This window comes from Serinus canaria, chromosome 19, assembly GCF_022539315.1.
Source record: "Serinus canaria isolate serCan28SL12 chromosome 19, serCan2020, whole genome shotgun sequence".
Taxonomy (NCBI): Eukaryota; Metazoa; Chordata; class Aves; order Passeriformes; family Fringillidae; genus Serinus; species Serinus canaria.
The window spans coordinates 3,048,586-3,063,190 of NC_066332.1; the positions used below are offsets into that span (position 1 = coordinate 3,048,586).

General features: G+C 54.2%; 4 protein-coding genes across 6 annotated transcripts in view; 1 reads left to right on the forward strand and 3 right to left on the reverse strand.

Annotated features, from left to right (window-relative positions):
* Positions 1-201: 201 nt before the first annotated feature.
* GEMIN4 (gem nuclear organelle associated protein 4) lies at positions 202-3,464 on the reverse strand. Its single transcript, XM_009094973.4, has one exon. The coding sequence runs from the start codon at positions 3,452-3,454 to the stop codon at positions 254-256; it is 3,201 nt and encodes a 1,066-aa protein (XP_009093221.2). The 5' UTR covers positions 3,455-3,464; the 3' UTR covers positions 202-253.
* A 588-nt stretch (positions 3,465-4,052) lies between these two features.
* Positions 4,053-8,659, reverse strand: GLOD4 (glyoxalase domain containing 4). The gene is made up of 9 exons (XM_009094972.4): positions 8,532-8,659; positions 8,178-8,227; positions 7,457-7,577; positions 6,896-7,040; positions 6,494-6,630; positions 6,134-6,220; positions 5,885-5,998; positions 5,717-5,803; positions 4,053-4,943 (listed from the first exon to the last, which is right to left on the reverse strand). Exons 1-9 carry the CDS (start codon positions 8,619-8,621, stop codon positions 4,878-4,880), a joined length of 897 nt encoding a protein of 298 aa, XP_009093220.3. The 5' UTR covers positions 8,622-8,659; the 3' UTR covers positions 4,053-4,877.
* A 20-nt stretch (positions 8,660-8,679) lies between these two features.
* MRM3 (mitochondrial rRNA methyltransferase 3) lies at positions 8,680-10,917 on the forward strand. The gene is made up of 4 exons (XM_050981790.1): positions 8,680-8,922; positions 9,496-9,740; positions 10,014-10,181; positions 10,331-10,917. Exons 1-4 carry the CDS (start codon positions 8,690-8,692, stop codon positions 10,846-10,848), a joined length of 1,164 nt encoding a protein of 387 aa, XP_050837747.1. The 5' UTR covers positions 8,680-8,689; the 3' UTR covers positions 10,849-10,917.
* A 901-nt stretch (positions 10,918-11,818) lies between these two features.
* The window catches only part of NXN (nucleoredoxin), a 47,503-nt gene continuing 44,716 nt past the window's right edge, over positions 11,819-14,605 (reverse strand). For all 3 annotated transcript variants that reach the window (XM_050981788.1, XM_030231347.2, XM_050981789.1), the window contains exon 8: positions 11,819-12,998. In XM_050981788.1, the coding sequence (XP_050837745.1) occupies positions 12,816-12,998 (183 nt within the window). In that variant the 3' untranslated portion in view covers positions 11,819-12,815. The remainder of the gene's footprint in view (positions 12,999-14,605) is intronic.

Genomic DNA, 14,605 nt, shown 5'->3' on the forward strand with positions numbered 1-14,605 from the left:
AGAGGGAAGCGATTTCCTCGATGCTGGAGGCTGCTGTGTAAATGCACAGAGCCAGCAGGCAAGGCTGCAGCCACAGAACTGGCAGCTTGGCTCAGGAACAGCTGTGCCCAGTTATTCCAATGGAAAACCAAAGTGGCTCCTCCTACCCATCTTTATAGAGCTGTTTCCACTGCTTAGTGGGAGAACACAGCAGGGAGGGAATAAACTCAAAAGAGAAAAACAAGGGTTTATTACAGATCTTACAAGGTCCAGATCAGTGCTCTGAGCCTGCTCCCAGCTTGCTGAGCTTCTGCAGGAGGGTGCAGCGCAGCTCCTCGTGCCCCAGGCTGTCGGTGACGGACTGCAGGAAGTGTCCCTCGTTGGCTCTGCGCAGCGCGGCGCATGGCGCCCCGTCGGCCTTGCTGGACACCTCATACTGTGACAGCACCTCCAGGGCCACCACCAGCAGTGGCTCCTCGCAACCCCCAGCTGGCAGCATGGCAGCCACGTGCAGCAGGTGGCAGAAGAGCTGGATGCAGGTGAAGGACACCTCCTGCGCGCAGGGCTGAGCGGCGGCTCCTGCCGTGGCCTTGAGGGAGGCCAGCAGGTCGGTGAGGCTGGCGCAGTAGAGCTGCACCACGTGCAGCCAGGCCTCTGGGGGCAGCCAGCTGGAGCAGCTGGAGCTGCAGAGGAGCTGGAAGCCCCGCAGGAGGAGCACGGAGAGCTGCAGGTGGCAGGCGAAGGGGCGGAGGTTGAGCAGGGGCAGGTGCTGCACGTACTCCAGCGTGTAGGGCACGTGCAGCACCTGCCTCTGCAGCAGCTGCTCCACCACGGGCACCAGCCTCTTCCACTCACCGTGGCTGCACCAAGGCAGCACCTGGATCAGGGCCACCAGGAAGCCTTTGCTGAAGAGATTCACCTCCTCAGGGTTGTCCACGTTGACGGTGAGCAGTGCCAGCATGGTGTCCCTGAGCGCTGGGGACACGCAGCAGCATTCCATCCATGCCAGCAGCCCGCTGCCCGGCCCGTAGGCTGGCCAGGACTGGGATGTCCACTCGTCCTCAGGGAGCCTGCAGATCTCAAACAGCGTCTCTGGGACCTCGTTCTTGAAGTGGTCCCCATAAAGGTTCTTCAGACGGAGGCCCACGGTCCAGTCCAGGGATGCCACCTTCCTGTGGAGCCAGGCCAGTGACTGCACCCATTGCTCCGAGGAGGGGACGGTCTCTGGTCCCACCAGCTCGCACAGCTGGCAGAGGATGTTCAGAATCAGGTCTTTGGTCTCCAGGGAAGGGAAGAGCTGCTCCCTAGGCTGATGCCAGTACTTGGTGTAACCATCCAGAAGTTTGCAGAGGCTGAGGACAAGTGGGAATGGGTGGCAGGATTTGATCCAGTGCTCTTCTGAGCAGGACGGTGTTCCCAAAACCTTACTGAGGATCTGCAGGCTCAGCTCAATCTGAGCAGAGTCTGACTTCAAACAGGGAAGGACAAAGGCTTTGGTCACTTCTGCAGGTGACACAAGCGGGGTGGCTGAGCCTGGCTGCATGAGAAAGGCCAGGAACTGAAGGAATTGCTCCTCTTCCCTTGCTGTGGAAAGCTTCCCCCACACTGCCTCCTGCAGACACCTCAGCACCAGGTTGCATGGCCTGTCTGCATCCTCCTGGCTCTCCAGGAAGCTCAGTGCTGGGAAGGAGCAGAGGATTTGGGCGAGGAACTGGTGTGCACCCAGGTTGACCACAGCAAGATGACAAACCTGCTTCACTGTGGCCTCAGGGGACAGCAGTGTCAGCCTGGCCACAGAAGCCACAGCCCTGGCCAGGCCTTCATCAGACACACTCTCTGTGATCTGGTTCAAAGTCACATTCAGGTCCTCCTGGAACCCCTCCCTGACAACTTGCACGTTCTGGGACAGACCTGGGCCACCCCAGGAAGCCAGGACACCCGAGATCACTTTGTTTTTGTCACTCAATGAGAGCTCAGTGTAACACTCCACGATGGCTTTGGTCACTTGCATCTGCAGCTCTTGGGCCTCCTTGTCATGGTGGGATGTGGCAAAGCTCACCAGCGTCTCCAGCAGTTTCAGAACTAGCTCAGGGGTCTGGAACAGAGCTTTGTTTTCCACCAGGCACTCAACCCAGGCCTTTGAAAAAGCCCAGGTCTTTTCAGATGCAAAAACAGAGCACGTGTCCACGTGGCGGTCCAGCCTCTGTGCAATGATTGCCATGGCAACTGAAGACACCAGGCTGGTGTCCAAATCCTCCAGGACAGCACTGGTGTCCCTGAGGAAGTCTTTGGTGAGCTGTGTCAGCTCTGACACCAGATGTGTCTCATCCTCCCACAGGTCTCTGGTCTCTGAGAGGAAATCCAGCTTCTTCCCAAGGCTGGTCAGAGTGTCCAGCAGCCGGTAGCTCTCGAAGCTCAGCTCCTCAGCTGCCCTTAGAGAGTCCTGCAGCTCCTCTCCCCAGGCCTGCAACAAGCTGCAGAGCAAGTCCAAGCCACCAAAGAGCTCCTTACGGGAGGGTTTGGTCAGGCACAGGAGATTCATGCTCCTCTCTGCCTCCCTCACCTTCTCTCCCAGCCCACAGGGGTGGTACTGGCTGTCAGTGTCACTGCTCCAGAGGCTGACCATGGCACTGACCTTGGCCAGGTGCTCTGTGATGGGCAGGGGGCTATCCCCTGGCCCCAGCCCCGAGGACAGGCACAGCAGCTCTGCCAGGTTAGCCAGGGCGTGGCACCTCAGGCGGGGCTGGACGATGCTGCCTCGGATCTGCTTCAAGCCCTGCAGCAGCACCGTCGGCAGCCCGGGAGCAGCAGGGTCACCCTTGAACCTCTTCGGGGGCTGCAGCCCATCCTCCAGGGAGGGCTCCCCGCCGTGCTGATGGATGAGAGCGCCGAACGCCGACACCGTGGCATCCTCCTGTCCCTCCCTGTGCTTCAGCACCTCCCACCACACGTCCAAGAAGAAGCTGACGTCCGACGGGGATGTCTCGCTGGAGATGTACTCCACCAAGCTCTCCAGCTGTCCCCGGCACACGCCGGAGGGCAGCGCCAGCAGCAGCCGCACGAAGAGCCGGGGAGCGCCCAGCGCCTTGACCAGCTCGAAAAGGGCGGTATGGTTCACATCGGGGATCATCGCGCCCACCGAGAAGAACCCGTCCTCCTTCCAGCCCCACTCCAGCGCCGCGGCGGCCGCGGGAGGGGCGGGCAGCAGGATTTTGGCCCACACGATGGCCACGGCCTCCTCCTTCCAGAGGCCCCGCGGCGAGGGGCAGCGCTCGCCGATCTCGCGCAGCGCGTCCGTGATGGGCACCCCGGCGCGGGGCCAGTCGGCTTTGCGCAGCTCCCGCAGCGGCCGCGGCTGCAGCAGGCGGGCGGCCAGCAGGAAACCGCCGTGCAGGATCGCCGTCTCCTCGCCCACGGCCCACGGCCCCCCGGGACAGCCCGGCGCCATCGCGGCCCCGCGCTCCGCCGGCTCCATGGCGGCGGCGCCGCGCGATGACGTCACGCCGTCGGTGCGCTGACGTCACGGGGCGGCGCACCCGCAGCGCCCCCTGGCGGAGCGGAGGTGGGCTTAATTAATGAGTTAACTCATTCATTCATTAATTGCCGCGCTCCAATATCAACGTGTTTAATTTGATAAATAGGATTCAAACCCGTCATTAAAACGAATTGAATTGGGCCTAATTAATTAATTAATTCAATAATTGCCGCCCTCCGATATCAACGTGTTTAATTTGACGAAGAGGATTCAAAACCATCATTAAAACGAAATGAATTGGGCCTAATTAACTAATTCATTCCTTAATCGCCGTGCTCCAATATCAACACATTTGATTTGATGAAGAGGATTCAAAACCATAATTAAAACAAATTGAATTTGGCTTAATTAATTCATTCATTCATTAATCGCCATGCTCCAATATCAACACGTTTAATTTGATGACGAGGATTCAAAACCATCATTAAAAGTGAATTGAAAAATTCAGACAAAATCACAAGGAGGAATTTTTCCTGTTCCAGCTCGGAAGTGCCAACACTGCCTGATCTTCCCCATGAAACTCATTTCAGTTTCGTGATGAAAAGCTGATTTAAGGTATTTTATTTAAAAAGTTTTCATCAGGAAAATGAGCAGTCAGCACAAAACTGGAATGCCTGGAATGATTCCTTGCATTCCCAGCAAAAGCAGAGCGACTTCATTCCAACAGAACAAACTCTGAAATGTTATTTCCAAAGTTTCTTACCAAAACCTAACTGCAAAACTTATTTCAAGCTGCCCTTGGTACCTGAGCAGACAGTGCAGCTGCAAACCCCAAAGCCCAGCCTCAGCTCCCTCCTGGAAGGTGGAAATCTCCTGGAGAAGGAGCACGATCCCAGTGAGAAACACCCCAGGGGCCTCTCAAGCCAAATTTCCCCTTGGAATTCAGGGAAACACCTCGGGATGAAAACAAGGATGGAGCACTCACACAGTTTGTTTGGCAAGATCGTTTCTTTGTTCCCAAGACAGGGACACACCCCACACCCCACTGGAGAGGGGGAGCAGCCACAGCTCCCTCAAAATCTCCTCTCTAGCCTGCAAACAAAGGGCAGCTAAAGCAAATTAATCAGAAAATTATTAATCAGAAAATAACATATCCATTCACCTTTCTTTCAAGTACAACAACACAAATGTGAGGTTTCCTTGACTGATGATCCCTGGTTTTGAAGCCAGCTGCTCCTTTGCTGCACAACCCCAGATTTTGGAAGGAGATGTGAAAGGCAGAGAGAGATCAGCTTAAATCAACCCAAAATTCCACCAAGGGACATCCCAGCAGCCTCTGGTTGGGAAGGCAGCATGGAACAGGATTGGCATCTTCTTGGAAGAGCTCCAAGGCCCGCAGGAGCAGCCCAGGCCATTCCTCCAGCTAAGCTGAAACTTTCTTCCTGTTGTGCTCAGCAAACCACTGGTCACTGTTGTCTGCAGCCATGGCCTGCACAAAGACAGGGGGACAGAACAGCAGGAATCATTTATCAGAACAGCAGGAATCATTTATCCCTCCCTCTCTATAAAATAAATCGCTTTTTAACCACTAGTAAGGAGAACTGACACTGAAAACCACAGCAAACAATGTGACCATGCCCTGAGAGTGAGGCTGGACAAGCTCTAAAAATTGATTTGTTTTCCTTACCAAGCCTGGGTAATTTGCTTCTAGGAAAAACTTGATTTTTTTATGAGTAAAAAAATTTAAAAATAAATAAATAATAAAATAACATGTAAAAATTTCAACATAAATAGAAATGAAAATAAAAATATATACTGAAATATAATAAAAGTAAGAAAATAAAAGTATAAATAAAATTGAAAATAAAAATATATACTAAAATATAAGAAAAATAATAAAATTAAATTATAATAAAAATAATAATTAATAAAATAATTAAAAATAATAATGAAATAAAATAAATTATAATAATTATAATAATTATTTATTATAATAAATTAAAAATTAAATTATAATAAAATTAAATTATAATAAAAATAAAGCTGAAATAAAAATATATACTAAAATATCATACGAATAATAAAATATAGATAAATGAAAATTAAAATTAAAACAGATAATAAAGTATAATAACAACATAGAAAAATAAAAATGTGAAAATAATTAAAAATATATAAACATTATTTAAAATATATTTATTTTCCATGAGAAAAATTACATGTATATCTAATCAGGATGAAAATGAACATGCAGTCACTTACATCATCCAACAGCTTGTCACCATTAGGGTCCACCTGGGACAGCTCTCTGAAGGCTTCATCTCCCACAAAGCAGACTTCATGGCCATCCTGGAAAGAAGCAGCTCAGTTATAACCAATGGCAGGGAGAAACTGAACCCCAGTTGAATCCCTGTTCCCAGTTTCACTCACAGGATCAGCCAGAATCACCACCTGCACCGTGGCTTTGCCAGGCGTGTCCAAGCTGACCAGAGGTGTCAGAATCTTCTGGTTCTCCTTTTTCATCAGGGCTTCAATGCTTGGCAGCTGAAAACAGAAAACAAACCAAAATCACCTGGCTGCCAAAGAGATAAACTCTCTGCTCAGGATTGTTTTGTTAGCAGCCCAAATGGCCTTGCCCAGCTGTGGGGTAGGAAGGGCTGAGGGAGGCAGGGCTGGTACCTCGTCCTTGGCGCAGGAGAAGGCGACGCGGCCGAACGCTGTCCCGTGATCCACTGCCCCTCCTACAGCCCTCAGCTCCAGCTTGCACTGCAGCAGAAAAACCCAGCCTGGCTTGCAGGGACACTGCTCCACTGCTCTCCAGGCTGCAGCCTTTCCTCCAGGATCTGGTGATTCCAAAACCCCCCATCCACACCTTCCCACCAAGCCAGAGCAAACCACAGCTCGGCTTTCTTTAAAAGCTTCAATTCAATGCAGCTTCAATTAAAACACTCCTAATTAGAGCACAGTTGCTCTAATTAAGAGCTTTTTTCCTTTTGAGATTCTGTTCTCAGGAAATTGGTGGTTTTTCCAAGGACTGACCTGGTTATCAGCATAGCCCAGCAAAGCTCTTTGTTTCTCCTCATCCTTCTCATATATTTTCATCCCAAGCAAGCCAGACCAGTAGCTCACAGACTTCTGCAGGTTTGAGACACCCAGGGTTACCTTCCACACAGGATCTTGAGGATTGCAATAATTTCAAATTAGAGGTTTGAGACTCCCAGGGTTACCTTCCACACAGGATCTTGAGGATTGCAATAATTTCAAATTAGCTACAAACATGTTCTAGGTTTAAACCCACAGTTAATGTCATTAGTACTCTTGAGAATTAATGGAGAAACGATAAAAGAAAAGCTCTGTTTTACAAAATGCCATCAAAATAAACACACTCTGATACTCCACTGGTAAATCTCTGCTGAACACCAGTAGGGGTAAATATTTCACCTTGCCTGAGCTGTTCCTTGTCTTCCAGGTAGAACTTGTATCCTCCTGGGGCTTCAGTTTCAAAGACACCAGAGGTGACCTCTTTGAGAGGCCAGCCCATCTTCTTGGCATTGCTCACAGCCTGGCTGGACACCAGAGTGATGCCCTAGAGAGGACACAACACAATCCATGGGGTGGATGCAGAGACATCACCTGTTTTCACACAGCAAACACAAGAGCTCCATCTGCTGCCAGCCACTAAATCACAAAAAAAAATGATTCAAATAATAAATATAAGAGTGTTTTCCTGCAGCAAGTCCTTCCTAGCTCAGCACTCCATGTTGGATCTGGCAGCAAACACCAGAGCAGAGGCAGAGCTCCAGAAATGTTTTCTGGGCCTTTAAGTGAGCACAAATCTGCTCCTCCATCTTGGAGACAACCACAAAAGCAGCACTGAAGTGTTTAAAGGAACAAACAGCATAAAAAAAGCAGCTGGTAAAACCCATACAATTAATGAGCTTCTAACTATTAAGGTAAATGAGTTTATCATGAGCAGGGTTGGCTGCTTGGAGTGGAACTCACCAGGAAGTCGTTGCCCAGGCGATATTCCCCAATGCCATAATTGTAAGTCAGCTCTACCACAAAGTGATTGTCCTCTGGTCCATAGCCCACCATGGTCTTGCTCCACTTTCCATCATAAGGGCTGGAATATCCACCATGTTATCCATGTTTTAATGTCATTAGTATTGGAATGAACCACCAAGAACTGCAAGTATTTATTTTTCAAGGGGGAGTTGCATTTTTAGAGTGAGATATGGCAGATTTGACCCCGGGCTGTCATTCATGGCCACATGATAACACAATTCTACCTCATTAACAGTGCTCTAAGGGCACAGGCTGCTCATTAGCTGCAATTACATAATCACTTCCTTATTGCTGAGTAGGAAAGGGCACCAAACTGTAAGATTCCTTCCACTTCAGAATAAAATGTGTTCCTCTTTCTTCTTTTTTTTTCATTCCTTTTTCTTTACAAAAGACTTTAGGGCTACCAGGAGGGATTTTTAACTCAAGACCCTATACAGTGCCACGCTTATATAAACAATCAGTGGAACTGGATGTAATTCCTGGTAAGCTGAGAAATAATTCAGTTAAGTAGAACCTATAGGTGTGGTATTTATGTTCAATATAAGCGCCACACCTACACAGAGTGGGGGGCTGTAGGTTCCAAAGGAAGAAATTTAATAGAAAGACAAAATAACCCTTACTTTAGTGTGAATAACAGCTCGGGGTGTGAATAACTCACCCGTTGCAGGTGGCCTTGCAGCCCTCCTCGAACTCCTCGTGCCGCAGCACCTGGAGAGCCACAGCACGCCCTGGGTTGGGAGGGGACCTCGAGGATCCATCCCCTCGTTCCAACCCAGAATGACTCCCCCAGGCCCGGGGAAGCGAGCGGGCAGGAAACGGTTCCTGTCCTGTCCCGTCCCACCTCCATCCCATCCCATCCCATCCCATCCCATCCCCTTCCCACTCCCCGTCCCTCATGCCCATCCCCACTCCATCCCCGTCCCCTGGGCCGCGCTCCGGGCACACGGAGGGCGCAGAACCGCCCGTTCCCGGCCGCAGCCGCCGCCCCCCGAGCGCAGCCGCCGGTGCTGACCCTCATGCCGAGCAGCTCCCGGTAGAACCGCGCCGTGCGGGCCCGGTCTCCCACTTTGAAGACGAAGTGCAGCGCCCTGCGGGCGGCCATGGCGGCGGCGGCGGCCGTGACGTCACGCGGCGCTGCGCGGTGCCGCGGTGACGTCACGGGGCGGTGTCATGGCGGCGCCGTGGCCGGCGCTGTGCCGGGCGCTGCTGAGGCCCCGCGGGCCGCGGGCGGAGCCGGGCGGGCGGCGCGGGGTGCGGGCGCTACGGCGGAGCCCCGTGCGGGTGCTGCAGCCGCAGAGCCCCCCCGAGGAGCCGCCGCCGCCTCCTCCGGCCGCAGTGGAGCGCAGCGCGGCCGCGCCGGGGCTGTGGTACGAGAAGGCGGCGGCCGGGGACCGCAGGCTGGGGTGAGCGCGGGGAGCGGGCCCGGCCGTGCTGCCCCTCAGAGCCCCGCTGGACGGGGGGGAAGAGCCACGGGGGTCTGACAGGCGCTGCCGGGCTGAGGGTGCCGGGTTGGGTTGAAGGGAGCTCAAAGCCCGTCCCGTTCCATCCCTTACCGTGGGCACGGACTCCTTCCCACTATCCCAGGTTGCTCCAGGCATCGTCCAGCCTGGCCTTGGACACTGCAGGGATCCAGGGGCAGCCACAGCTGCTCTGGGTCACCTGTGCCACGGCCCCACCACCCTCACAGGGAAGAATTCCGTCCCAATATCTCATCTAATCCTACGCCCTGACAGTTTAAAGCCATTCCCCATTGTCCTGGCACTCCAGGCCCTTGGTCGCAGTCCTTCACCAGCTCTCATTCAGGTACTGAAAAGTGCTCTAAGGTCACCCCAGAGCCACCTCGCCCAGCCTTTCCTCCTAGGACAGGTGCTCCATCCCTCAGACCACCTCCCAGAGGAGCTCTCAGAGGCTGGTGAAGGTCAGACTGAAGGTGTTGTGAGCATCACAGCCACATTCCCTGAATAATTTTTCCACAGAAAAGTGGTGACTATCGCCAAGTCAAAGAAGTTTCGGGATAATCATGGGAAGGTTCTGCTGGAGGGGCACAGGCTGATCAAGGATGCACTGCAGGCAGGGGCTGTGCCACAGACACTCTTCTTCAGCACCGTGGGGCACCTGAAGCTGCTGCCTGAGGCAGAGATAAAACGAGCCAGCTTGGTTAAGGTGAAATTTGAAGACGTTAAGACCTGGTCTGACCTCGTAACTCCTCAGGGGCTTCTTGGTAAGTTGCCTCTGAAATAGTTGCAACACTCCCAAAGAGAAACTTTTTGTATTTAGGATAATGACTCTCTTAATAATCTTTCCTTAAGACATAGCACTGCTAGAAAATGAGTTTTCCTTGCCAAAAGACAAACTCTGCTCAAACTTCCTTTAGGTGGTGCTTTTCCTAACACTTCCTCCAGCACATCTTTGGTGAGATTTGGGCCAACTCTTTCAGAGCAGGCCTCTCCTTGGGGTGGGTCACTCATAAACCTGTCACACTTCATTTCCTCAGGCATTTTTTCCAAGCCTGACCCTGCCAAGATGTCCTACCCTGCAGCTCAGCTCGCCAACTCCCTGCCACTGCTCCTCATCTGCGACAACATCCGAGATCCAGGAAACCTGGGGACTATTCTGAGATCTGCAGCAGGAGCAGGCTGTGAGAAAGTGCTGCTCACCAAAGGTAAGAGAAAAGTTTGAGTAGCTTGGGGGTAAGGCAGGGAACGAGGTGCTTGAAGATGCTCCTCAGAGTTCCTAAGGAGTGGCTGTGGTCTGAATCCCACCTTTGTGGGGATGCCCGTGCTGTCACTGTTTGTCTCTGTTCCTTCCCAGGCTGTGTAGATCCGTGGGAGCCAAAGGTGCTCCGTGCAGGCATGGGGGCTCATTTCCGTGTGCCCATCATCGCCAACCTGGACTGGGACTCTGTTCCCACCAACCTCCCTGCGGGCATCCAGGTCTGCGTGGCCGACAACAACCACCCCGGGAGAGGGGCTGGCTCTGCTCCTGCCAGCCCAAAAGCTCCAGTGAAATCCAGCCCCAAGGCTGCTCCTGAGCACGAGGAGGAGGAGGGAGCAGCCATCCCAGAGCTGGCAGTGCAGCATTACTACAAGGACTGGGCACGGGCTCCAGTGGCCGTGGTGATCGGAGGGGAGACCCAGGGCCTGAGCCCGGGTGCACTGGGGCTGGCAGCCAGCACGGGGGGGAGGAGACTGCTCATCCCCGTGGTGCCAGGCGTGGACAGCCTCAACTCTGCTATTGCTGCTGGCATCGTGCTCTTCGAGGGCAGGAGGCAGCTGCTGTGGAGGCACAAGCAGGAAGATGGCAGGCAGAAGTTGCCTGTGCCAGGCTGAACTGTTGGGTGCTGAAGGAGCACTTCTTGCATTTGGTTCCTTGAGGGTTAATAAAAGAGCAGCTCGGGCTGTTTGGTTTGTAGTAAATGAGTATTTAAGGCTGGAGAGTGCTGGGATGAGTGTGTGGCTTCCAGTGGAAGTGGTGGCCACACGGTGATGCTAGAGAGAAGGGAAGAGAAAGGCCGGGTAGCAGCCCTGGCCTCACCTCAGCCAGTTCCCCCCTGCTCCAGCCCTTTCATCCAGGAGATCCATGGAGAGCTCAGATCCCTGGTCTGTGCTGGCCCAGCCAGGCTGCAGCTGACAGCGTGTGTCCTTCCCAGCCTGGCTGCTGGCTGTGGTTTTGGGTCACAAAGACCAGATGGCTGCTGCCTGAATGGGTCCTGCCTGTGCTTACCCAAATCCTGTGCTCCAGCAATCACTCCAACCCTGCCATGGCCAGGCTGGCAGGGGTGGCTGTGCTGTGGGGTGTCCCAGCTCCAGCACTCCTGCCCACACTGCTGGGAGGTGCTGGGCTGCTCCTGGAGCTGCTGCCCAGTCAGTTCATCACTGCTGGAAGCCCTGAAACGTGCAAAACACAGGCTGGGTTTATACAGGCTGAGCTGGTGGCAGTTCCCAGCTCCTGGCAGGGTGGGAAGCTGCAGCAGGATAAAAGGGGAGGCCCTAATCCTGCCATGGCTGACTAATGAGCTGAAAGGGAGAAGCAGTGGCTTGCACAACACGGGCTATTCAGGCTGGGACATAGGCTGGGAACGCCCCAGTGGCTGCCAAAGGACTCCCTCGCTCCTGGGGAAGGAGGAGGGAGCTCAGAGCAATGCCAGCAAAGCAGCACCGGCAGGGGCTGTCTGAGCCCAGGGGGAACACACAATCCCTGGAGCCACCTATCCATGGGGTCAGGCTGTGGGCTCCTGTCCCCTACGCAGGTTTCCTTTCCCTGACAGCAGGACCAGCAATCGGCACCTCGGGGGCGAGGTCATTGTAACAGTTTTATTACAAAGTTCCAATCACCATGTACAGTTTTTACAATGTCACTTTTCAAGGGCTCGGCTGTGCTGCTTGGGTTAGGGAGGGAGGGGATTTTTTCTTAGGGTTTGGGAAGGGTTTTTTTGGTTTTTTTTTTTAAACAGCACCATTAACGTTGAGTTTGGGACACACCTACGAAAAACAGCTCAATCAACTAACACAGAGGGGAAAGGACAATTCATACCAGAGAGAGGGACAAGAGGGGACAGGGAGAGCACAAGGAAGAGACAAGAGGTGAGGGCAGCCCGGTGGTGATCCTCCTCCTGGCTCAGAGTGGGAGGGACACAGGGAATACCCACCCATGGCAGGGGGATGAAGCCTGACACAACAGCCAGGGCTGCCTAAGGCTGTCGGTGCTTGGAGCGTGGAGTGGGAAACCCACACGGGAAGGTCTCACCCCCAGGAGGAAGAGCTTGGCTGTGCCATGGTCTTTCAGAGGTTGTCAGCAGTTAAGACTTTGTCTTGGCCTTGTCAGGGCACTTTCGTGGGAGAGAAAGAACTGGCCAGGGGTGATGGGAACAGTTTCCTTATTGCTTCCTGGAAGTCATTTTGGCAGCAGGGGTGGTGAGAAAGGAAAGAAGGGGGGGGAGGAGAAAGAAAAGAGCCCCAAGAACCCCACCCACTGCCTGATGCATACGTTGAGAAGAACACCATGCAAAAAGATTTGCCTGCTAGCTAGTGCCGTGTATAAAATAATGATACTGTAACAGTTCTGGCCTGGTTATTAGATAATATATCACCATGAAGCACAAGCGAAGTCTCCAAACGCCAACAACTCCCTTCTGAAAGTGCATCTCAAGGAGTTTGCTTAGGAGAAGGATTCACTGCGTAAAACAAGGCACCACAAGAAGGTTGGATACTGGGTCGGGCGTGAGGACACGCTGGAGAATCCACAAGCGGCGGAAGAGAGACCTGGTTTTAAATAACGTCTGTTGGCACAGGGCCCCTTAGATGGGCTCGGGTTTTAGCTTGTCTGCTAGAAAGTCGCTGACAAAGGCTTCCACGATTTCAGGTGTGATCTCCTCCACATCCATCACGTACTTGGCCCTGGCTGACATGTCCAGGATGGTGAGCAGGGGTGCAGCCTCGGGCAGGTTGGTGTAATCCCGCAGGGAGTCGGTCATGTCGTCCTGGAGGCCAAAAGGAGAAGGACAGAGGAGTCAATAGCTGAGCCAGGAGACCAGGAGCAGTTTGCTGCTGCCACAGTGTATCCCAAGGGGCTGGGCCTTGCACCAGCAAGCAACATCCATCTTGATTCTTGCTCTGCTCGTGGTTTGTGTCAGAACCAAACTGGGTTGGTTTATCCCAGGCTGGAAAGGGACATACACTCCTACAATCCAAAGGCACTGCTCCCAGACTGACCTGCTGCCTCGGCCATGCCAGAGCCTCTGGAACACCCACAGCTCAAGGAACTGGGGACAAGTGCTGAATGTGGGGACTGCCAGCTCTCTGCCAGCACAGCCACAGCCTCGCTGCTCACCAAGGGCGGATACCAAAGGGACCCAAGTGCACGCCCAGAACAAAGCAAAGAATGGGAATGGGATGAAGACCAGTGCTTTGAGCCAACGATGAGACCCCACCAGCAGGTCCCAGTGTGTGGGCACACACAGGAGCAGCAGGCTGCTTGCAGGGGGAGAGGACTGCCCTCCCCTCACCCAGGCAAGGCTCAGCTCTGGGCAAAGGCAGTGATTTATCCCTCCCAAGGCTGCGGGATGCAAAGAGCCGGCAGTGGCGCGATTCATCCCCAAGCCCAGGCTGTGCTGCACCCGCAGCGGGGCGTTCCTGCGCGCCCCTTCCGAGGGGCAGGAGCGGAATCCATCCACCTGGTTGGCGGCCGGGGCTCTGCAGTGCTGGGGAGCTCCGCTCGCGCCTCCCCTTCCTTTGCAGGGGTTTCTGGCGCAGCTGGACCACGTGGCTGGAAGGGCCAACAGGGCTGGGCTCGTCGCCTCAACCGCCCCCACCCAGGTGTCGGGACGCCTCGTCCTTTATTTACAAAGGCACCGAGGAATATTTTTAATCAATGCAAAATCGGTCCAGACGGTGCTGGGAGAGCGATGGGAGGCGCCTGCTCCGGCCATGGCCGGGCTGCTTTGTGCGTGGGGGCCAGCGGAGCCCCGGGGCCAGCGCTCCCGGCTATTGAGGTGACGGATGAATGGGATGTGCCGGACGCTCCCCATTCTTCGGGCCGGCCGCCGCAGGGCCGTCGGGAGCTGCATGAATAGCAGCAATGTTTCAGCTACAGCCGGCGAGCCAGGCTCTGGGGGAGGGGGGAAGGTCCCGGACCCTCCCAAAATAGCCCTTTCCAACAAGGGACTTATTCAAGGGTGCAGGGCTGAGCTGGGATGCTCAGAGACCCGTTACGGTGGTGAGAGCGGGAGCGGCTGCACGGAGGGGGCCCAAGGGGCTGTGGGAGGTGGCAGTGGGGGGCCTGGCTGGCTGGGGGGGTCTGGGTGTGGCACTGGGGACCCTTTTGTCGCAGGGCGGCTCCGGAGGGCTCCGAGCATGGAACACTGCGGCTGTGACGTGGGCGGGCAGGGACGGAGCAGGCGCAGCGGCTGCCACCTGCCCAGGCCCTGAGCAGGGATGTGGGAGGGGAACTGCAGGCCTGGGGGTGCTGGGAGCTTTTTTGACACAAAACCTTAGTTTGCCACACTGCAGCAGGGCAAAGTGTCTGTGCAAGGGAAAGGGAGGCCACAAGTCCTCCAGTTTTCCCGTTTCCCATTCTCTCCAGCCGATC